Genomic DNA, 24983 nt, shown 5'->3' with positions numbered 1-24983 from the left:
CTGCAGAACTGATTAGACAAAAATCAAGATTACAATTAAATAATCAAGAAAAATTTTAATTGTGTACATCATTCCAGTGAGGTCTACAGTTGTGTCAAAAGTTTTTGTCTACATCTATGAAAAATGCATCTAGTCATTTAGCAGAAGCTTTTATCTTACACTCATGAGGAAGATCAAAAGCCATGTATTACACTAAAGTACACTAGAGTATAGAGGCAAGATCAAAATTAAGGTTTTTTGGTTTTTTTAAACAAGTCTAAGTCTATTTATAGCAAGCAACTTTGGTTTCTCTTTATTTTAAGTGTCTTTAAAGAGAACGTATCATGCCCCTTTTTACACATGGTGCTTTTCCACTGCATTGCATGGCTCGGTACGGTTCACCTTTGGGGGGTTTTCCACTGGGTACAGTAGCTGGTACTTTTTTTAGCACCACTTCGGTTGAGGTTCCAAGTGAACTGCACTGTTACCAAAACCTGACGTGTAAACTCTGCTGATCAGGGATTGGACAGAGAGAATCGTCACTACCTGCATCAATGAACTTGAAACACGAACCGCTAGATTTAAATCAGCACAGCCAGCGAAGGATCGAATGCAACAGTTTTGAATGAGCGCACCTTTTTTAACAACCAAAAAAGGTTATTTTGTTGTCTGTTGAGGAAGTACAGATGTTCCTCCGTTGATATCAGAGGAGCCGATCCCACGAGAGCTTGATGGGATGACACTGAATGAAAACGTTTTTCATGAGTCGGCGCAACTATAACCACATGTGAATAATCCCGCCTACTCTAAAGCAGTACTAAACTACAGTGGAAACACAAACTGAGCCAAGTCGTGCTGTGCCGGACTGAGCCGTACCACGCCGAGCCATACCCAGGCCATTCTCATGCCAAGGCGTCATATACTGACACTTTTGACATTTCGTCAACATCCTACGCACATGGCACCCTCTAGCGTCAATATTACTGTTTTACCGTATACTCTAGTGATAATATAGATCCTGTCTCTGGTAGAACAGCTGCTGCAGTAAATGTCCCTAAGTTTCAAAACAGTGTTAAGAAAAGTATAACTGATCACATCAGTGTATGCAGTAGAATTAAGTGCCATGATGGTAGCACTTCAGTGGGTAGAGGATGTAAAACCAAGATTAGTAGTAATTTGACTCTTATGCAGCACCAACAAACCTTGCAAGTGGATTAAAATCATGAAGGCATGGAACTGTGAAGGCAAAGGCAGACATCTGTACAATATTCAGCAGAATGGGCATAGAAACGTTAAGTATGCAAAGCCTTTTGAAAGAAAATTCAGAACAAAAAATGTATAAAAAAAAATAAGATTAGAAGGGAGAATGTCTTCTTTTTTTCACTTCTTATTAGTGTTCCACGCTCCAGTCCAGTTGGTGGAGGTAGTACACCTAAAGTTTCTTATGGAATAACAATAACTTTTATGCGCTGTCAAATACACACAAGTTTATGCTAATAACACAAAAACAGTCGGTTATGTCTGTGTGCGAAAACAGCTGGGAAAGAAATTGCATGTGTGTATTAGATCTGTGCGGCAGCAGTGTAATATACACGTCCTTCTCAAAAAATTTGCATATTGTGATAAAAGTTCATTATTTTCCATAATGTAATGCTAAAAATTTAACTTTCATATATTTTAGATTCATTGCACACCAACTGAAATATTTCAGGTCTTTTATTGTTTTAATACTGATGATTTTGGCATACAGCTCATGAAAACCCAAAATTCCTATCTCAAAAAATTAGCATATCATGAAAAGGTTCTCTAAACGAGCTATTAACCTAATCATCTGAATCAACTAATTAACTTTAAACACCTGCAAAAGATTCCTGAGGCTTTTAAAAACTCCCAGCCTGGTACATTACTCAAAACCGCAATCATGGGTAAGACTGCTGACCTGACTGCTGTCCAGAAGGCCATCATTGACACCCTCAAGCGAGACGGTAAAACACAGAAAGAAATTTCTGAACGAATAGGCTGTTCCCAGAGTGCTGTATCAAGGCACCTCAGTGGGAAGTCTGTGGGAAGAAAAAAGTGTGGCAAAAAATGCTGCACAACGAGAAGAGGTGAACGGACCCTGAGGAAGATTGTGGAGAAGGACCGATTCCAGACCTTGGGGGACCTGCAGAAGCAGTGGACTGAGTCTGGAGTAGAAACATCCAGAGCCACCGTGCACAGGTGTGTGCAGGAAATGGGCTACAGAGAAGCAGCACTGGACTGTTGCTCAGTGCTCCAAAGTACTTTTTTCGGATGAAAGCCAATTTTGCATGTCATTCGGAAATCAAGGTGCTAGAGTCTGGAGGAAGACTGGGGAGAAGGAAATGCCAAAATGCCTGAAGTCCAGTGTCAAGTACCCACAGTCAGTGATGGTCTGGGGTGCCATGTCAGCTGCTGGTGTTGGTCCACTGTGTTTTATCAAGGGCAGGGTCAATGCAGCTAGTTATCAGGAGATTTTGGAGCACTTCATGCTTCCATCTGCTGAAAAGCTTTATGGAGATGAAGATTTCATTTTTCAGCACGACCTGGCACCTGCTCACAGTGCCAAAACCACTGGTAAATGGTTTACTGACCATGGTATTACTGTGCTCAATTGGCTACCAACTCTCCTGACCTGAACCCCATAGAGAATCTGTGGGATATTGTGAAGAGAAAGTTGAGAGACGCAAGACCCAACACTCTGGATGAGCTTAAGGCCGCTATCGAAGCATCCTGGGCCTCCATAACACCTCAGCAGTGCCACAGGCTGATTGCCTCCATGCCACGCTGCACTGAAGCAGTCATTTCTGCAAAAGGATTCCCCACCAAGTATTGAGTGCATTACTGATCATTATTATTTGAAGGTTGACTTTTTTTTGTATTAAAAACACTTTTCTTTTATTGGTCGGATGAAATATGCTAAGTTTTTGAGATAGGAATTTTGGGTTTTCATGAGCTGTATGCCAAAATCATCAGTATTAAAACAATAAAAGACCTGAAATATGTCAGTTGGTGTGCAATGAATCTAAAATATATGAAAGTTAAATTTTTATCATTACATTATGAAAAATAATGAACTTTTATCACAATATGCACATTTTTTGAGGAGGACCTGTACCTACAATATACCTACTGCTGCCTGTGCAAAACAGAAAATCACTCACTGCCAAGCTAGTAAGGCATCGATTGTTACCAGTCGGGATGTAATGGTACACAGAAGTCATGATTCTGTACATACCTTGGTTTTGTGGTCACAGTTCGATACGAGTTTGGTACAACAGGAAATTAATTTTTTCATTTATTTTGAATAGACAGTAGTGCTTGCATGTAGCATGAGCAGTTGTTTGTGATTTTAATTAGATTGTATAATTTCTAGATTTAAATTCAAGTCATGTCATGTCACCTTTATTTATATAGCGCTTTTAAACAAAATACATTGCGTCAAAGCAACTGAACAACATTCATTAGGAAAACAGTGTGTCAATAATGCAAAATGATAGATAAAGGCAGTTCATCATTGAATTCAGTGATGTCATCTCTGTTCAGTTAAATAGTGTCTGTGCATTTATTTGCAATCAAGTCAACGCCAACGCCAGAGGCGACAGCAGCAAGGAATCAAAACTTCATCGGTGACAGAATGGAGAAAAAAACCTTGGGAGAAACCAGGCTCAGTTGGGGGTCAGTTCTCCTCTGACCAGACGAAACCGGTAGTTCAATTCCAGGCTGCAGCAAAGTCAGATTGTGCAGAAGAATCATCTGTTTCCTGTGGTCTTGTCCTGGTGCTCCTCTGAGACAAGGTCTTTACAGGGGATCTGTATCTGGGCTCTAGTTGTCCTGGTCTCCGCTGTCTTTCTGGGCAGTAGAGGTCCTTTCTAGGTGCTGATCCACCATCTGGTCTGGATACAGACTGGATCCGGGCGACTGCAGTGACCCTCTGATCTGGACACAGACTGGATCTGGTGGCCACGGTGACCTCGGAATAAGAGAGAAACAGACAAATATTAGCGTAGATGCCATTCTTCTAATGATGTAGCAAGTACATAGGGTGTTATGGGAAGTGTTCCCGGTTCAGGTTTACCTAATTAATGCAGCCTAAAAATCCTTTAATGGATTTGGATATTAAAAGCATATTAGTATGTTATGTGTAAGCCAGGTTAAAGAGATGGGTCTTTAATCTAGATTTAAACTGCAAGAGTGTGTCTGCCTCCCGAACAATGTTAGGTAGGTTCTTCCAGAGTTTAGGCACCAAATAGGAAAATAAAATAAAAATAAAGCAAAATCTAACTTTGGGAAATGATGGCTATGTAGTTTGTGGGCAATTCTGGAATAGAGATTGGTCAAAATAAAACTAAAAACTGGTTAGGATTTATAGCCTCTCAACCAGTGCATCTCTAAAACCCCAAACTTTCCAACACTGCTAATTTAAAACAAGCAGGCGATTCTTCGAGCTCTTGCATGGCATCCAGACTTGCCATTCTTGTTTTGGGTTGGTGAATAGATCATCTTTTCTTTTGCTTTTTCCTGTTTTGAAGGTTAGCGGTTAGCAACCCTTTCTGGATCAGTCCCCTATGACTTTGTCTGACTGCCTGAACCGAAACATGACATCCATACAGAGACAGTTCGGGACGAATACATGTACCATTACAAACCTAGTTACCAGTCATGGGCGGGGCCTATTCAAAGTGACATCACTTTGGAGTACATTCCCGAATGGCTCATTTTGAGACACCAATTCTGAATTATGGGGGAAATAACAGAGTGTATGAATTTTTACCACAATAGGGTGGATGTGTACACACACTGCGGACACATAATTATGCTCAGAAGGAATACAAAAGTGAATTCTACATAAAAGATGCAATTTAACACATTTACATTCATGCATTTGGCAGACACTTTTGATCAGTTCAGGCTTTTCGCTGAGTATTGAACCCATGAGCTTTGAGTTGCTAGCGCCATGCTCGGCTGTTTAAACTACAGGAATACATTCACTGCTATGTTTACGAAAATTGTTTAGTACATGTACTTTTTTTGTGTTGTATTGCAAAACACAGCAGGAATTAAAGGTCAGGGTCAACAGTGGAGTTATAGATGTAAATTGCAAAGAGAAAATGAATTGCAGATGTAATTAAATGCAGGTATTTTGTAAATATTCATGCAGAGGTCTATGTTTTCTATTTTCAAAACACAAGCCAAAAGTATAGCTATGTATATAATAGGGGTGTAACGATTTACTCGTTTTCTCGATGCATCGATTACAAACCCTGTCGATTCATATGCATCGATCTTGAAACATGATTTTTGAATCGTGAATCGCCGATCTTGGACAGTAATCGATTCAAAATGCTAAGAATCGAATGAATTGCGATTTCTATAGCATTCAATGCTTTCAAAATGTATACACATTAAATTACTACATGCACGAATTAATGGAGACATTGAAGAATGTTCGTGAATCGTGCCTCTTATCTGTCCTTCACGCGCTCCACTGTTTACCGCCTGATGAGACTGTCACAGGATTGCGCTCGCACTCCGTTCGTCTCTGACGCAGCTCACGTGTGATCTATAGGACTCGTGGCCATGCTAACGTGAAGTAGTTTTACTTTTCTGTAGTTTGTCAATGGCTCTCTGCATCTTACCGACGGAGTTACCGGAGCCGTCGACAGCTGTATTTATTGCATGGAAGGAGCAGAAATGTAAGTGTCTAAATCATACGCACAGATCCATTGAATGATGAATGTGTTTAAACAATGCAGATGAACCAAATATACGAAGGAAACTTTTAAAATTAACCACAGCATTAACAACGACCTTGAAATAAGAGCGCAAGATTTATCTGATAATCAAATGCATGAAAGTAGCGTTTGTTTCATTAGCAAACAGACATCTGGCGCGTTTTCTCTCAGAATCATTCGCTGATGGAGAGTTAAATAGAGATGAAGACGTTTTCACACTGAAAGAGAAGCGATCTTGCTCACATACAGTACAGAAACTATAAAGTATATTTTCTACCTTATTCTGTGCAGAAAATTTAAATAATTGCTAATTAAATGTAGCCTAGTATATAAAACAATCATAAAATTGCCATTAGGAAAAAAATATCGATTACAAATGATTGATTATTGTCCAGCAGTGTATTTGATTTATTACAGCTAATTAAAAGTAATTAAAAAAGAAGATAATTCCTTGTAGCAAACTAATAATAATAATAATTATTATTATTATTATTACTATTATTATTATTATTATTATTATTATTATTATATAGGCTACATACACAAAATTCTTGTATTTGACATTTCTGTCACTTCTGAAATTATGGCTACGCCCCCGGTGTGACAAAATGTTATCTTATACATAATACTCTTTAAGCTCTTTTTTAAAAACATGGCTTACATATATTTTTACGTATGCCATGTATTAAACTAGAATTTAACAATGGACAAAAGTTTTTTGTTTTTTTTCTAACCTATGGTTCTCTAACCATAAATGTTACTGTAATTTGCCCCCTGACTAAGCCTTTAAAGAATTTAGTAGAAGCATTTAAATAATCTCGTGAATGCACTTAAAGAATGCAGAATCGAATCGTTATAATCGAATCTAATCTAATTTAATTTTGAATCGAATCGAATCGTTTTAAATTTGCAAAAATCGTTCTTGAATCGAATCGAAAACCTATGAATCGTAATCGAATCGCTGCCTTGCTAAAGATTCACAGCCCTAGTAAATAATTTTATGGATGTCATGTCCATATTGATGAAATATATTATTTACAGTAATATATTAAAGTAACAGTTTAGATTGTTCATGTTTTGAAGACCAATGTGAGATAAGTGTTTATTCAATGTCTTTATTTACTGATGTATTAAAAAATAATGTGAATCAGAAACACAGTTCTTAGCCTATTTTGAAAGTGTACATGAAGACGATGGCATGCGATAGCAACATCCAGAAAATGTGTTATGTTTAAGAAAAGTGATTTCGTACATGCCCTTAACAGGCCACATGATCCTTATGATGAGGGGACAAGAAAGCTTAATAAAAAAAATGATATGTCAATAACACACTCATAATGCATTGTAGAATTTATGGATTGCTTACAGAGGCACATCTGGGCATGGCTCCATGAACTGTAAATATTGACTCAAGGTATTGCTTCATATTCTTTTGAAGCCATTTTGTCGGCCATTGCAACACTATTTTGAAACTCACAAACTGAAAGAGAAATGGGTACATGCCAGTAGGGCTCTGCTTGAGCTCCAGTTGAAAATCTATTCAGAAAGGACAAATACTAGATAGTAAAATTACTTCAGTTATACAACTTGAAGTGGGACTATTAATTTCAAAGCAGCAGATGGGCTTCAAATGTTGCTTTTAGACAGCTGAATCATGACCTTTTGTGGTAAGAATGGCCTCTTCCGCCGTTCCTATTGAGTAGACAGCTCTCTATTGGGTTAAAACTGCATCAGCATGGGTAAATTATATAGCACATTGTGAGTAGACAGCTCTCTATTGGGTTAAAACTGCATCAGCATGGGTAAATTATATAGCACATTGAAGAGAAATTACTGCAAATGCCCAGTAAACGGAGACGTACACACAGGACTCTTAACCCTAATGTGGTACATTATTCAAAAATTGATTCAGAACGCATGACATTCTCTGGAAAAACGTTTTGCACTAAGCATGTTACATTCAAAATGCATGGGACCAAATGCTGCAATAATTGCTTTAATTTGAATATTATAGTACAAGGTTACATTACATACAGTCAATATGATTGTTCTTAAAGAGTAAATAATAATGAAAGTGATGTGACATACAGCCAAATGTTCACGCAAATAAAGAAGGACTGGTTTCAGTAACACATTGTTGAAGCAGTCATCTCAGGGAGATATGTGTGTATCTAGGAGAAAGAAAGCACTTTATTTGGTCTTCTGATAGTAGATGCGTTTAGGAATCTTTAAGATTACTTACAACAGAACAGCAATACATTTTATGGACGACCTTTTCGTGAACCTAGAAGAGGGGGTAATTCTGACTTTGTAGAAAACTACACGTTTGAGGGAGGCGGGGCATACAGGACCTACAGTAATGTACAGTATTTGAAAAAGAATGTGTTTTTGAACATTAAAGCATGACAGCATATTCTATTACACCAAATATACAAAATAATGATCTTTAAAAAAGCAACATATGACCCCTTTAAAATAAAAACAAACCAAGGTGGGTTAACAAGAAAAGAGATGGTAGAAAAGAGTAAAAGTAGATCAGAGTTCTATCCTTGCTGAGAATTTTAATGAAAAAAAAAAAAAAAGAAATCCTGTCAGATGCAGACACAGGAAGACATGTACTGCTTTCAAATGCCAGAATCCTTCATACTTTTTTGCCGTCTGTATGCTAAATCATTTTAGCCCAGCAGTGGAGTTAGACTCTGGGAGGAAGACGGTGAAGACGATGCGTGTGGTCTCTGTGATGACAGCTTGAGTGAAGCCTTCATATACCTCACTTTTCATCAGCTGGCTTCTGCTGTATCCATGGCAACACTTCAGCTAGTCATGCCCTTGGGATGCATTTCTTGACAGTATCACTCTGTCTCCATTGCTGAAAAGGTTGGCCCAACGCTGAAGCATTGTTTTGTTTGCATGTGTCCTCTCTTCTAGGTCCTTTTCTCTTGTTTTGTGTATCCTCCTCTGATGCAGATTTATTTGATTTAAATCTAACTGATAATGGCAATATAATGGTCGTCTCACTAATATCATCATAGTGTTGTACACCTTAATTATAACTGATGAATCTGTCAGAAATCAAGTGTCTGTACGCTGTAGTAATTGTAATATATTTGGCAACTTATTGCATGTAAATCAGAAATCTGAACAATGACTTATTATTTTATGAGAAACACCAGAAGCAAAGATAATACATATATTTCAGTTAAACATAACTGAAACTGAAAAAATAAACATTAAACCTTTAAACTGGTGATTGATTGCAATTTCACTTTTTTAACTTTAGTTAATGTGTAATGTTGCTGTTTGAGCGTGAACAATATCTGCAAAGTTGCAGCGCTGAAAGTTCAATGCAAACGGTGATATCATCTAAACTTCTGGCAGTTTAATGCCTACAAAAATGGACTACATCAAGCTTCTTCCCAGGTCTGTTACGTCAGGAACCCAGATAAACCCCGCCCCCAGGAACATGCAAAAAAGTTGGCAAGGCCATGTTCTGCTGCTTTAGAGAAGAGGAAGAGAAAGCTAGGGGTGCACATAAAAATCTGTGCATATATGAATTCTGTCTTCTAGCGATTCTAATGGATTCACAAATTTCAAAACCAATATTCTAAAGCGGCGTTTGTCAAATCCTGTTCCTCGAGTCCTGCTCTGCATCTCTCTCTCTCTCTCCTTCCCTCGTTCAGATCATCAGATCAGCTCCAACAAACTGTTCCATTTATACACTTAGTTTCACAAAGCAATGAGAAGCGTTATACATGGACACGCATACAGTATTACTGTATTAAACCTTTAATCAGAATAAAACCGTATATTAAAAGCTAACAGAAGCAGTAGCATTTACAAACAACAGCATATCTAAAAGTATGAGACAACAACAAACAAACATACCATTAAGAGCCATGCTTGTAAAGGTACTGCGCGTTCCTTTCATTAATATTCTCTGCATCTCAGTCGGGCTCAAACTGATAAGCAATACAGAGGACGTCATTGTTTACAATACAACCGGAGCCTATCACTTTAGCCAATCACAACACACTGAGCCAGCTGACCAATCTCAGCCCATCGCATATTTCTGAGGGAGGGTCTTTATAATAACAGGAAATAAATCGAGGCATTTGTCAGAGAAGGGACAGATTGGTGTGGAAGCTAAATTATGTGAAAATAATGATTTTTTTTTTTGCACCCCATAAACACAATCAACCCTAAAAAAACATAAAACACAACAATAAACCACCCCTTTAAGCAAAAACTAAAGTTTCTAGACCAAATAAAATTTTTATGTAAATTGATACGCATACCAAACATAATTAGTAGTAAGACATGCATTATTATCACTATTGTTCATACTAAACAGACTAAACCTTTGTGAACTTTGTGGTTGTGGTGCTGATGTCTGCAGGATGCCATAGGATGCCTCTTGGTGAAGCTCAACATCTCTCCTACATCCATATTAGAAGCCAAAGGTTTTCACAGTCATTCACATGCATCATGGCAGTCACCTGATGGAAAGTAAACCTTTGTGACGCATCAAGACCCGTCCAGAGTGCATCTTTCCTAAAACGCATGCTGGGTGATTTTAAGGTTACTGCTGCCTCAAAAATAGATTTCCACAGCAGCCTAAAGTGTTTTAAACATACAGAAGAAAGAAAGTGCTAGAAAGAGTCTGGGGTGAATAAACAAGCTGATATAGCCATGACCTTCAGAAACTGCCGGGAGGAACTTGATGACTGAAGATTGTCACTTTGTTGTGTCACATTCACAGCCAGCCGTCAGCAGTCTCTGCTCTGCAATATTAGCATTCCTTAGAAGACCTATCCATTTTTATTTATTTTCTTTGTCCCGGTTTGTCTTTTTCTTTCTTACACTTGGTAAATCCACTGCACAGAATAAAAAGAGTCTTGGCTGAAATCTGTTATTTCACCGTCCATCAGCGTGGCCATGGGTGATTCACTCTGATACAAGTGCACACTGGTTCTAAGAGTTTAAGTGTTTTTTTTTTTTTTTTGCATAATGCATCTTAGAATATTCCACAATGGCTCTGTTCACAATCCAAGTCTTTTATATACAGCATTACTTTAATAAAGAAATGTATGCATTACTTTTAATGTACAATAACAGCTAAGATTAAAGACTGAGCAGGATGAAACAAATAAGTTATTAAATAAGTTATTAAAGAAGTTAATTAAATTTGCAGTATGAATTGGTGTGAGCTTCAGAAATCTACATACAAGTCAATGGCATATGGAATCTATGCTAAAGAGTGAATAAATTATTATCTGAAATAACTAGTTCATGTTGGTTGGCTGGTTGGTTGATTTATTTATTTAATTTAATTTAAAACAGAATTTTAAAATTTAGAAAGAGTACAAATACAGAACAGCTTCTTTTCTTATGTTTTAAGAAATCCTTGATCCTTTGAAATTAAAGAATTTCAAGTGTACTATAAAACACTGGTTATGTATGTAACCCTGGTACTATGAGTAGATAACGAGATGGTGTGTCAGTAGCAGATGACCAAGTGTGATGATTGTCTGAAGCCAGTCTATCTAGAAACAAACCAATTCAGGGGATGATGGCAGTCGTGGCCTAATAGTTAGAGAGTTGGACTTTTAACCCCGAAGGTTGCAGGATTAAGTCTGGCTGGAATTGTCGGTGGGGGAGTGGATAACCAGTGCTCTCTATAAACCCCTTATTACCACAACTGAGGTGAGAACCTTAAACGAGGCACCAAATTCCCAATTGTGTGTGTGTGTGCACTTGGATGGGTTAAGTGCAAAGCATAAATTCTGAGTATGGGTCACTGTACTTGGCCCCACTTCACTCACTTATGCTGCCCTCTGAGACACCACATTATTTGCACTTCAAAAGGCATGGCATGCAATCAATCATCAGATTTTAATGAAGTCATAGCGTTAATGAAAGAATATTGCAGACCCCCGCAATATTACTGTTATAAACATGAACCACGTCCAAAAGGTAAAGGGGGAGGTGTTGCTTCAATTTATAAAAATGTTTTTAGTATTTCTCAGAGGGCAGGCTTCAAGTATAACTCGAAGAGGTTAAAGTAATGGTGCTTCATATAACATTATCCAGAGAAACAAGTGTTAATGATAATGATAGTGATTTTAATATTGAGGTTGATAATGAAAAAGATGCATTGGGATCAGCATTTATAGACATTCTGAACTATATTAGGGTTAGACAACACATCTCTGGACCTACTTTTTGTTGAAATCACACTCTAGATTCAATATTGTCACATGAAATTGAAGTTGATGGTGTTGAAATTATGCAAAGCGATGATATCTCAGATCATTATTTAGTTTTGAGCAAACATATAGCTAAAACTAAAGTATGGTAGATCCATCACTTCTTCCTCAAAAGACTGGATTGTAAGCAATCTTCCTGATGTATCCCAATTCCTTAGCATATCCAAAACCTCAGAACAACTTGATGATGTAACAGAAGCTATGGACTCTAACCTTGGTCTGACACCATGGTATAATGAGCATACTCGCACCCTAAAGAGAGCAGCCCGAAAAATGGCGCGCAGCTGGAGGAAAACAAAACTAGAGGTATTTCGTATTGCCTGGTGGGAAAGTAGCATATCCTACAGAAAAGCATTAAAAACTCCTAGATTTGATTACTTTTAGTCTCTTTTAGTAGAAAATAAACATAACCCCAGGTATTTATTCAATACTGTGGCTAAATTAATGAAAAATAAAGCATCAACAAGTGTTAACATTACTCAACAGCACAGCAGTAATGACTTTATGAACTATTTTACTTCTAAGATTAGAGATAAAATTGCAACCATTCAGCCGTCAGCTACAGTATCGCATCAGAGAGTGCACTATAGACATAGCCTCTCCTCAGAAAACCACAACTTGACCCCAAAGAACTAGTTAATTATAGACCAATCTCAAATGTCCCTTTTCTGTCCAAGATACTAGAAAAGGTGGTATCCTCACAATTATATTCCTTCTTAGAGAAAAATGGTACTGTATTTGTGAGGATTTCCAGTCAGGATTTTGACTGTATCATAGTACTGAGTAGGGCTGAATGATTTTGGAAAATAATCTAGTTTTTTTTCCAATATTACAACTGCCTTTATGTTCTGTATTATTCACCAAAGACAAGCTAAAAATCATTGTATAGTGTGACCAACACAATATTAGACAGATTAAACCGAAATGTTATTTTCTGTAGGCCAGGCCTATGATACGATGAAATTAGCTGATGCATGAATTGATATGCATGACATTTGTATTAAACTACAATCACAGTAGTTGAACTTCCAACCTTATAAGCATGTAATAATTATGACAACATAAAGCTCTGACAAATAAGCCTGGTGTAAACATTAACATACAAATCACACAAACTGTAAAATATTGTAGAAATATAAAAACACATCTGTTGCTTTACCACTTTAGGTAATTCAAATTCACTGTAATAAACATATGTAAACATGTGGACTGGACTTTATTAACACTGTCTGTTAACTTTAGACCAGTGGTTCTCAAACTTTTTTTGGTCTAAATATTAGGAAAAATTTATGTTTTTTTAATTTAAAAAACCTACAGGGAAAAACACCTGCATTACTTTAAAAAATAGCATTGAGAAAATAACTGTTATTATTATTATTATTATTATTATCTTTGTTGTTGTTTATTGTGGGTTTCATGCTGTCTGCTAAGTCATAGGACACACACAGGCTTTCCTCCTCACCAACGACATTAAACACCTTATCTACACCATACGCGAGCCATGGCAAAATACAGTGGCACCCAGTGATGCTGTCTACACTGGATGCGGCGTGGGCAACAAAACCTGACATCAAACTGATGCCTTGTTCTATTCATGGCCTACTGCCAAAAAGTTAAATGATTTGCAATGGTTGCTTTGTTGTGTCCAGTGTACAGTAGAGCTGTTGCGGCACTGTATCATCTGGTAGACTATAGACACAGTGAGTGAAGCCGAGGGCAAGATATGCTTCATTATATATTCTGCATTTAGCTTTTGACTGACCAGCATCTGCCTGGGTCTGTGCGACATCATTTAAGGCTTTTATCTTCCCTTTCACAAACCGATCCATCTCCCATTCTAAGTTAGATCCTTTGGCTGTTTACTGTTTTATATATTTTATATATTATATATATTGTTATTATTATCTTTTTCTGCTGATGGCCCGTTGGCCCTTTGAGAACCACTGCTTTAGAAAGACTTTAAATAAATAAGAATATATATATTGCCTTATTATATTTATTATTTTAAAGTCAAAGTCTTCAGTAATGAAATGCACTGTAACACTGCTTGAGTAATTTCAGAATTTCAGTGTACTGTTTTGAAGTACGATCATTCATATTATATACACGCTTTCAAAAGGTTGCCAGGTTTCTTACAACAAAATCTGCCCAATTGCTGCTCAAAACCAGCCCAATCACATTTCGAGGGTTGTCCACCGGTATTCCAGGGGGTAAAATACACATTTTATGAAGGGGTTCCCCAAACCGTAAACTTGGCAACACTGTAGCATGCGGACTTGATACTTTCTCTAAAGACTGTGCTTAGATGTGTTCGACTTGAAACAACAATTAATCGTTCAGCCCTAGTATTGAGACTGCTCTCCTTAGAGTAACAAATGACCTTCTCTTATCATCTGATCGTAGTTGTATCTTTTTATCAGTGCTATTTAATCTTAGCACTGCATTCTTTTGCATAGACTAGAAAACTTTGTTGGCATAAATCATACTTATATGACCGGCATCAGTTTGTAGCAGTGATTGAGAAGTATCATATCAATCACAAGTGCAGTAAGGAGTACCTCAAGGCTCAGTACTCACTACACAGTATGTTTCCCTTGGGAGATATCATCATAAAACACAGTGTTAGCTTTCACTGTTATGCTGATGATACAAAACTCTATATTTCTTTGAGGCCCGGCAAAACATACCAATTTGAAAAACTAACGGAATGCACAGTCGACATAAAAAACAGTAATTATAATTTCTTACTGCTAAATTCTGAAAAAACAGAGGTGCTAATTATAGGACCTAAAAACTCATCATGTAATAACCTAGAACACTGTCTAAGACTTGACTTAAGACCAGGACAAGACCACAGGAAACAGATGATTCTTCTGCACAATCTGACTTTGCTGCAGCCTGGAATTGAACTGCTGGTTTCGTCTGGTCAGAGGAGAACTGGCCCCACAATCAAAACACAATCTGTTTTGTTTAAAGCGATATATAAATAAAGGTGACTTGACAGACGAATTTGGCAGGAGGCAATAAGTTTGACATTAATCTGCCAAAAAGACAAAGAGATATGTCAGGTGCGAAAGTTTAACTTTAAGTGAGGAGAAAGGCAAATCAGGGATGGTCTTCCTGAGGAGGTCTTAATTACAGGTTTTATTGATGACCCTATGAGGTTGCTCATGTGCTATCAGTAAGGCAGCAGACCTCAACCTTTCTGTGAGGAATAAGTTGCCGGAAACATGCTGCTTTGCAGTTTGGAATCCATCAATGTATGCCCCAGTTTCATATTCACTTATGGCACCAATCTCTTTCAGAGCTGCCATCTCTGAATAACCCTGCTTCATTAGACCCAGAATGGTGGTGAAGTCACATGTAGCATGATTGAAAGTAGCATGGCAAAAGTAATCAGGCTGAGAATGGCTGCTTCCAGAACCTCAAGATCTCCAAATGGAGGATTTGAAAGAATGACAATGGCCTGTGAAGTCTATACACTGGTCCAGTTCAGCTTCAGCTTCTCAACAGCATGTGAAACAGCAATCAACCCGTTAACATTAGCCACGGAAGGCTATGGTCCAGCGGAGGATGGGGGCTGGATGTTGGGGTTGTCCGCACACTCTTCTTAGCTTCCAGCTCTACATCGGATCCCCAGGAACCTACTCCATGTGGCAATTTACGTCCTTGAAAATAAGCAAGACTAAACCTTTCATCTTTAAATCATCACAGTGCATGCAGTTGGAGGTGCCATCAAGTGTGGCTCTTGAATCCTGCACACCCAAACACTTAAAGCAAATCTCATGTGAATCTTCTTCCTCACTTCCTGAACACCATCATCTTCCCCCCTGAGGAAATAAAATATATACTAGATGATCGTCATTGAAACACGATAGCAGGCTAGATAAACCACTTCTTGAGGATGAGAGATCTGAAAATTGATGGTGCAGAAAATACAGGATTTTTGGTCTGTGGCTCGTGATTATATTCAAATTCAAGTATCAATATGCTGCTTTTCATTTTGCCCAAGTATTTATATCCTAGGCGATCCATCTTTTTCACTCACTAATGTTGAGATTAGTAGGGAAGGGAGACAAATTATTATGAGAGTTTGGTGTTCAACAGAATGCTGTCTTTTCAAGAACGGTTTATAGAAATGGTGAAGGTGGTAGAAAAAATAATAATAATGTTTTATAGCTAACTAGTAAACATGGAAACATGATTGACTGAGCATACAGGGTAATAACCAGGTGGTAAGATGCAACATAAACATTTATATTGTATTTTTTCATTATCTTTCCTTTTTTTATATAAAAACCTGTATTTTTTCTTTTTTCTTAGATTTGTTCTAGCAATCTGCATAACTGTGACTGACATATGTGGTATTTGTAGTCTAGTGGGAGGGGCTTTCACAATACCCTCTATTTTAAAAAGGAGTGTACTGTGTTGCCTAATGATGTTATCGTAACAAGATTCGGGAGGAGCACGTCAGCCTAATCAACACAGGTGGACCGCAATCAAGTAATCGATCCCACAGTATAAACATCGATGAATCACCACTATCCATTGACGGTCAATCAGCATCCCTCCTCCACCCCATCTCCTCACTTCAAGTTCACTTTATAATAGACGTGGAAGTGGGGGGGTTACTCTCGGTTCGGGCCATTCCCGAGCTCGGAGCCCTTCCCCAGACAGCACGCCAAATACGCATACCATACCTCAGCTAATTATATGTAAGCGTGAACTCATGAATTGAAGGAAAATAAAAAGTGTGAATCATAGAAAGAAAGAAAGAAAGAAACGATTAAAAAAGGTGTTACCTCCTATAAATTACAGCTCACCTTCTCATCATCTTTGTCTACCCAGGTGAATGTGTACAAAACAGAGCCAACCCTCAGAAGTGGTTCACAAGGTCCAGTTCTGTCCTTTCAGGGGATGGCCTGGGTCCAGGATGGGCACACAGAGGAATATGACAGGTGCAGTCATTAATAATCAATTCATGTCAAATGATAACAATGGGAAACATAAAAGAGCCATTACCTTATCTTCCCACAAGGAAAGCACCTCATCTATACAACACTGAATCAAAAAATGGCACAAAGCATTGATGTTTTTTTAATGGCCTGCTGTTATACGAGATACAGACTGTCTGTGTGAATGTAATTGCCAGTTCTTGTTAGATATTGCAAACCTAATGTAGGGATAGGTGTACAAATCATGCACAATACAAAGCCAGTTTAGTTGGAATATATATTTGTCATTTGTGTCTACATAGAAATGAGGTTTCATTTTATGGATACTTAAGACCTTTGTTGTCTTATCTGGTAGCTCTGTGGTGTTAGAGGACAGTCAGGATGGTATGGACAGTGGTAGCCTGACTCCTGGCTCAGCTCGACAGGTCTGCATCCAACGCCATCCAAGCCACGGCTTTGGGTTCATTGCCGGCAGCGAACGGCCTGTCGTTGTACGCTCTGTCTCTGAAGGTAAGACATGTGTCTCTGTCTGGAGCTATAGGGCAGATGTCTCTTGTCCCCTGTCTCTGGTGTGCCAGCCAGTCAGCTTCATCTTTTTTTAAGAACTTTTGAGCCTTCAGATTTGAGATGACTCTATAATCAAATGGGAATTCACGTACTTTTCAAGATCCACTGTAGGACAAGAAAACAATGTCAGTGGGATTTAACTAATCAAGAACAACACAAGTTTACAGACTCCTCCCTTACAGACGGACCCTCAAACGGCAAGCTTTACCCCGGAGATCAGATCCTTGCTATCCACCAGGAACTTGTGAGCGACGCGCCCCGGGAGAAAGTCATAGACCTTGTAAGGTAACACCCTTTACTGTCACCAGAGGGAAGGGCCTTGTCTGGACGCATGACTGTGCTTTATGTATTTCTATTCCATGTGTCTCCATCAGATAAGAGAATTCATTTCAGATAAGACACACTTTTTGAATTCTGCAGCTCCTTTGCCAAAATGTATTTTTCTTCTGCAGGCGGTGCAAGGACTCGATTGTTCTCACTGTGCTGCAACCACAACAGGTAGTTAAGGACATTATGCTTCATCCCATCGAAATTACATTAAATTTCAGTGTTAAAGTCAAACTACTATGCCAATTTCAATTCGGTGTGTACATTTTTACTGGAATTTGAAATTCAGGTTCAGCTTCATGTACAAAAATACACATTTGCATTGTGCCAATGTTACATAAATACTACACATACATCATAACTTAATGTAGTATATTGAGACTAAAGCTCAGGAGTGAAAATGTCATGCATGATTTGTGTCAACGTTCCCCAATGCACTGAGCTCAGTTGAACATTAACACTTCTCACATTTCAAGCAGGTCAATCTGTAACAGTGCTAAACAATTTCAACTTTGACCTTGGTTGCTACTGAGCTTGCAGTGTACAACCTATAGCTGTTAATAGAAGAAAGTGATCCTCTGTATATACAACTCCAGCTGTACTTCCATTCTAAGTACATTTAATTCATTTATATAAATATCATGCATTAAACATTACATTAAGCAGGGTTTCCCAAACTGGGCTTAATGTAAGAATTCCAGTGAGTTTCTGAGTTAATAAAAAGCTAATAATTAATTAAATCATAAATATTTAAAATAATATACATTATTTAGACACTTGAACACTAAAAATAGAAATGTGTTATTTGTTTACTTGTATGTCAATGTGAACATTAACTGCCACTGATCTGTAAACATGAAAATAAAATAATAATAACTAAATTAACAAACATGTAAATTACACACCTTAGGTATTCCAGGTGTGAAAAACTTTGTCCAGACTTCCAGAATCAACAGTAACTAAAAATCACTGGATGTGATGAAGATATAGTATTTCACAGCTATACATCAACAATCTTTAGTAACTTGAATAATCATTAGTTTCATACATGGCCTAATTGCTTGAGAGCTGCATTTTTCAACCAATTTCATGTTTCAATATATAATTTACTGCTATTACATGAATAATATGTAATTATGTAATCATAAAAAAGTAGCTGTAATCTGATTGAGCATTATAAAATGTAATATACTGTAATTAAGAGTACTTAATTTTTGGAATCTCATTACATAATCCAGAATTCTTAAAATCAGTTGCTACCAGTTCTGTCAGAGAATATTTAGCATATACAGTAAACACATTCAATATTTTATGCAAATTAATCAAAGGTAAAATTACCATTTGCATGCTATTTCTAACACTTTTTGTCGAAACAACACAAAATGTTTCTGCTGCATTGAAGTGCACTGCACTGTCTTGTCTTCAAGTAAAAATATATAAGTGTGCATAAAAGAAGATCATTTTACTTGAGAAGCAAAACTGCATAAGATATTATGAATTATTTGCAGATAATATTTAGAATAGTTTTAGGAACAGGAGAAAGGTATTACTCTAAATGAAACAAGTCTTAACCTTTTTCCTGTCTGTTTCTCTTTCTTTCTTTCTTTCTTTCTTTCTTCATACCCTCCCTTTGTCTTTCTTTTTGCTTCCTTAGTCACCTAAGTCTGCCTTCATAAGTGCAGCCAAGAAAGCTCGTCTGCGAACCAATCCCCCCAAAGTGCGCTTTTCTGAGCAAGTGTCCATCAGCGACCCAGACTCAGTATGTGCTGCTGTCTCTTGCTCACATCACACCCCAGTCATATGTGTGCTAACACAGCTGTCTTTAAGTGCTGTAATGAGACTCCGGATAGACTCAATAGCTCCTGATTTGACTTGTGTGGACTGTAAGATTTGAGTTTGTTGAATGGACTCAAGGTATTTTGTGACGTGACTGTTCACAGTCTGTTCATGCTAATATTCGTTAGTATTTACAAAGTGTCAATCATTAGTGTCTGCTACTAGGAGTGCTACATGGCTGTCATTTCAGACTTTCAATATTGAAGTCTCAACATCTCCGGCTCATCTCATTTCATCAGATGTTACCCAGAGGGCCCACACGTAAATCCCTCTCTGATGGTGCTTTCTAGATGTGGTCCAACGTTTCGAAAAGCTAAAAGGATTAATCCAAAATATGTGCGCTTCTGATGTGGTTTCGTCTTCCTTCACCATCTTTGAACTCAGACTGTATTAAAGCACATACATGAAAACACATGGCTTTGAATTGACTTGGCTTGATTTGGTTGGAATGAAAGAGCTCTAGAGTTTCTCTGTTTCATGTGCGTAGAGTAGATTTGCATTGAAGTCAGCCGGGCAGATATTGACAGATGTTCTTTCTCTGAATAGAATATGAGTCCTAGTTTGTTTGCTGAGATTTATTTGGATTTACTATAGACTGACTTTTATTTCTGCATATGGCTATTGAAAAGGGAAATTCTTAGAGCAGGCGCTTTGAGTAATTCCCTCTGCTTCTGTTTGAGGTGTTTAGGAAACAGAGCTACATGGAGGAACTCAGCGTCAGCTTCCTTTGAAGCGTTTCAGAATTCACTTAGTGCAAATTGAATAAGGTAGCATCCCATCTAGAGAAAGGCACAGCCTCCCCATGACCTTAAATGTTGTTCCTAGACATTCATTCATTCGTAGCTTTTCATTAGCTCTACAGCTGCCATCTCCTCTTGGTGAACATGGGTCGATGGCACCCATGTTAATGTCAATGTCCATGGATTATGTCCCATACAGTTTGATATCTGCCTTATGAGCAAGGAAGAGTCAACACTACACCCTTGGGTGCTGGTCGCACCAATTTAATAAAGCGGACCGATGGGAGGGGTGTGCAGCTCTCCTGGAAGAAGAAACTTGCTGATCAGGCCTAGAGGGCCAAAATCGGTAAAGATCAAACCACCCTCACCTGAGCCTGCTCTAATCATGTCAATCCATCTTGTGTGAACAGCAGGGGCCAGCGGGGCTTTCTTCATTAAAACCTGCCTGTCAGCACAGAGTAAATAAGCTGCTACGATTTATTAAAGGCGTTAGGCTAAAAGACAAATGCCAACGTGGGACTTATTATTCATATCACATCATCTCACGCCGTTGCAAACGTGCAGTTGATTGGGATTGTGCTGAATGTACGAAATAGAGTTAGGCAACCTGCTCACTTCTCCGCCTGTCATAACATGATCCCAACTGACATGCCAAATTGACGTTTGCTTATTTGTTCCCATTCTGTATTTGTGTATAAAGTGTAATAGCACTTTGCACATGTCTCCACAAAGCAAGCCTAAAGGGACTTTGGGTAAAACACTTGCCAAATGTACCAAAACATTCATATAGAAAGTTAATGGATGCATCAGAACTCATTTATTCTCAGCATTTGATTACAATAAATAATTTTATTGATGACACTCGGTGGAAGATCAATCGATCAGGTGATAGAAAGTTATGACACTTACTCCAAATATAATGTGGAACCGGCCACAAATCAATATGATTCGGAGATAAGGATGTTATCTAAAAGTAATGACCTCTCATTCTTGATACAAAATTATGTTCAAGGTTTTCATCCACTTCAAGGTGCACTAAGTCATTTTTGAACACTTTTTTTCCATGACAAAATAAAATAATTTATATAACTTACAGGCATCTAAATGCCATTAATCTTTTACTGTGCAGTATCTTCTGTACCGGGTGTAAGGAGAACATCCAAAGTCATTGTCATTGGTTGTTTCAGAAAGATGTATAGTAACATTTATTCACATTTACACCTGGACGGTTCTGAATATAGGCATCAGAGCCTTGAGTGTCGTATAGACAGCTAAGGGCTTTCACACTGTGCTTGACCCCAGGTTATCACCCTTCTAAACACTGCTTTTAACCCCAGAACGTTCAGGAACATTTCACACATGTGATTTAGAAGATTTAGGCTAGCACTCCTTTTGATACTTAGTGACAGAGAACCAATCAGAAATATGGCAGCATGGCTCATGTCACGTCAGTAAGAGGATTCACGAGTTATGTTAATAGTTCAACAATTGAGGGAAGAAGTAAGAAATGTCAAACAACGATAAGTTTAGCAGATGATAGAAGTAGTATACCTGATGAACCACAGAGCAAATGGTGGAATCCTGACTCTAATGAGTTGAGCGATGGTCCCGTACTCTTCATTCTGTAAGCATCAATAGCATCTTTCAGAGAAGTGTTGATTTCCACAATGTGGTCTCTCAAAAGCATTTTCTAAGTACATGAAAGTTGTTTGTGCCATTCAAAAGTGGCATATCCAGTCACTGTCAGTAAATGTGCTGTTAGCAAAGAAACACTACTAGTGATGACTTTTGGAAGCGACCCTTAATTTCCAAGATGGGGCTATAAACAAACACTAATCTCTCCACACTTAAAATAAATTCAAAGAAATATTTATATAACTTGCTCCGTGTTGTCTTTCCTTTGTCCTTTTGTCTTTTTCTTGCCTTTGTTAGTCTCAGGAGGCTTAAAACAGCCAAGGAGGGCGTACATGGCGACATTTTTTAAATGACAGGATAACTGCTGTGAGAAGAGCCATGCAAACAGGATCTGTGCTGTGTTCGTCCAATCAGTGACACTGACACCACAAATATGCAAATAAGGACTTTAAGTCAAGTCAAGTCAAGTCAAATAACTTTATTAATCCCAGGGGGAAATTGCTTTAAATGTTACAATTGCTCTCAAAAATAAAGAAAGAAGAAAAAGAAAACAAGAAAAAAATTTGATAAATTTATACACATAGATAAATTAAAAATTAATAAGACACAAATAATAATGTATGACTATTCCAATAAAAATGGTAGTTTAGATCAAATATAAAATTGATTAGGTGCAATAACATAATAAATGTTGTGTACAATAAGTCCAGTGTGATAATAATAATTAAGTACAATAGTTATATAGTATATATTCCACACTAGTATTAATAAATAAGCAATAATAATAATAATAAATTGTACTGCATATTAAAATCCCTTATTGCACATGAATTGAAATTTGCATTGCACAAGAGAAATTGAACATGCATTACTCATAAATGTCTTATAGAGAGGAGTTATACTGCCTAATGGTCACAGGTATAAAGGATCTTCTGAGGCGCTCAGTGGAACACTTGAAAGTGATCAGTCTCTTGCTGAATGTGCTACTCTGATAGGCCAGCACACTATGTAGTGGGTGAGAAGTATTGTCCATGATTGACTTAAGTTTTGACAACATCCCTCTCTCAGCCACAACATGAACAGGGTCCAGCTCCACGTCAAGTATAAACCCAGCCCTCCTAATTAATTTGTCCAGTTTATTTCTGTCCGCCACCTTCATACTAATTCCCCAACAGACTACCGCATAGAAAATGACACTAGACACCACAGACTCATAAAACATCCACAGCATAGTGTTGCAGACGTTAACCCGGGGTATATAGGAATATAAATATAGCTTATGAATATCCATGATTAAGTTTTAACCCTGGGTAAAGTATAAGCAGTGTGAAACGTGATGCAAGATAACCTAGGATTCAGTTTACCTGGGGTTTAGCATGACCCATGGTTAACTATTTCAAGAGTCGAAAGCCCAAAAGAGGTGGCAGTACGTAACATGGACCATTTTGGTTGAAAACCAGACAAACTGCTGTGCACTGTATTATTGGCCAATAGAGCATTGCAGTAGTCCGGTCTTGAGATTACTAGAGTCTGTGCAAGAACTGTGCATGTAGGGTCTGATTTTCCTAATTCTCTGAAGAGGAAGGGGCCAAGCACTGAAACTTGAGGCACTCCACTTTGAAGGATCTGCCATTAGATTAGGCTCAAAATAGTACAGTGTACTTCTAGTAATGTCCAGTTTAGAGAGAAGGAGAGACAGATTGTTTCAAAGACAGCAGACTGTTTCAGTTTAATGAGGATCGATGGTTTTGGATTGGATCTGGCCAGCAACAGGGTTTCAACAATGACACCATAGGCATTGAACCAGGAAAATGCACGAGCTAGTTCAACACACAAAAAATTACTTAGTGCACCTTTAATTTTTCTTATTGGAAATAATGTAGATGCCTTGAAGAGTTCCTCTCTTAGCTCCAAATATATGCTGCAATTGAATCCAATGTTTGTGTCCAGCTGATCTGCATGTATATATGCTGATATGTAATGAATGTGATATGACTTCTGCTTAATTTTGTACTCTTTATGACTAGAAAATAGTTTTGGTAATATTTCCAATTCATTTATACTATTGCTCTTAAGTTAGAAAGAAAGATCTTCCCTTTAACCATTGTTTTGTAGTTAATGTTTTTCCTTTCAGGTTTTCCATACAGTTAAAGTCCTCTCATGTGTTTTACATTCTTTCTTTGTCACTTTGAAGATATTAGATTTTCTTATTGGTTCTCTGTATTATCCTATTGAGTCTTTTCTAATATCTCATTCAAGGTTCACTTACTATTTTCTCTCCTGTTTCTTTCAGACCATGCTTAAGGACGACTCGTTGCTTCTAATACCAAATGTGTTGAAGGTGTTTCTTGAAAATGGACAGATCAAATCCTTTACATTTGACAGCCGCACCACTGTTAGGGTGAGTGTATTGGGAAAACTCTTCCCAGTAATACTAATTAATGATCAGTTCTCACTATTATTTAGCATGCATATTAATAGTATACTGGCTTTTTATGAGCACGTGTTCTTATAGCCTTATTCTGCATGACCATATTTTAGATCCCTTAATCTAACCCATAGCTAAACTTAACAACTACCTTATTAACTATTTACAAGCAGCAAATTAGGAGTTTATTGCAGCATTAATCTTACTTAATAGTTATAGAGAACTGGACCTTTTTGTTAAATAGGGACAAAGTATTTAAATGAACATGCTATATTATAGAAACATTTCTAATTTACATATGTAGTCCCTACACAGGAAAGAGAAACACAATGACAAATAAAAAAAAACGTAACATTAACATTACACTATACGCAAATAAAAAGGGGGGGGGGGGGGGCAAAGATCACAGATCTGGTTTACTTTTGAGTCACTGTTTAAGATGGCTCTAAAAAGTGTAAAATGTAAAAAACTCCCTTACTGCGTATACAACACAATTA

The 24983-nt window shown here is 37.7% G+C and overlaps 1 protein-coding gene across 3 annotated transcripts in view; it reads left to right on the top strand.

Annotated features, from left to right (window-relative positions):
• LOC128026857 (FERM and PDZ domain-containing protein 3-like) overlaps window positions 1-24983 on the top strand; it is a 132871-nt gene that overhangs the window by 95791 nt on the left and 12097 nt on the right. For 2 of the 3 annotated variants that reach the window (XM_052614097.1, XM_052614093.1), the window contains exons 3-8: window positions 16847-16956; window positions 17309-17463; window positions 17703-17805; window positions 17973-18018; window positions 19502-19606; window positions 24352-24459. In XM_052614097.1, coding sequence (XP_052470057.1) covers window positions 16916-16956; window positions 17309-17463; window positions 17703-17805; window positions 17973-18018; window positions 19502-19606; window positions 24352-24459 — 558 coding nt within the window. In that variant the 5' untranslated portion in view covers window positions 16847-16915. Of the gene's footprint in view, window positions 1-16846; window positions 16957-17308; window positions 17464-17702; window positions 17806-17972; window positions 18019-19501; window positions 19607-24351; window positions 24460-24983 lie in introns of those variants that run through there. The other variant, XM_052614096.1, reaches the window with a different exon arrangement.

Source organism: Carassius gibelio, chromosome A14 (genome assembly GCF_023724105.1).
Source record: "Carassius gibelio isolate Cgi1373 ecotype wild population from Czech Republic chromosome A14, carGib1.2-hapl.c, whole genome shotgun sequence".
Lineage (NCBI taxonomy): Eukaryota > Metazoa > Chordata > Actinopteri > Cypriniformes > Cyprinidae > Carassius > Carassius gibelio.
This window is presented reverse-complemented; position numbering and strand designations above follow the sequence as displayed.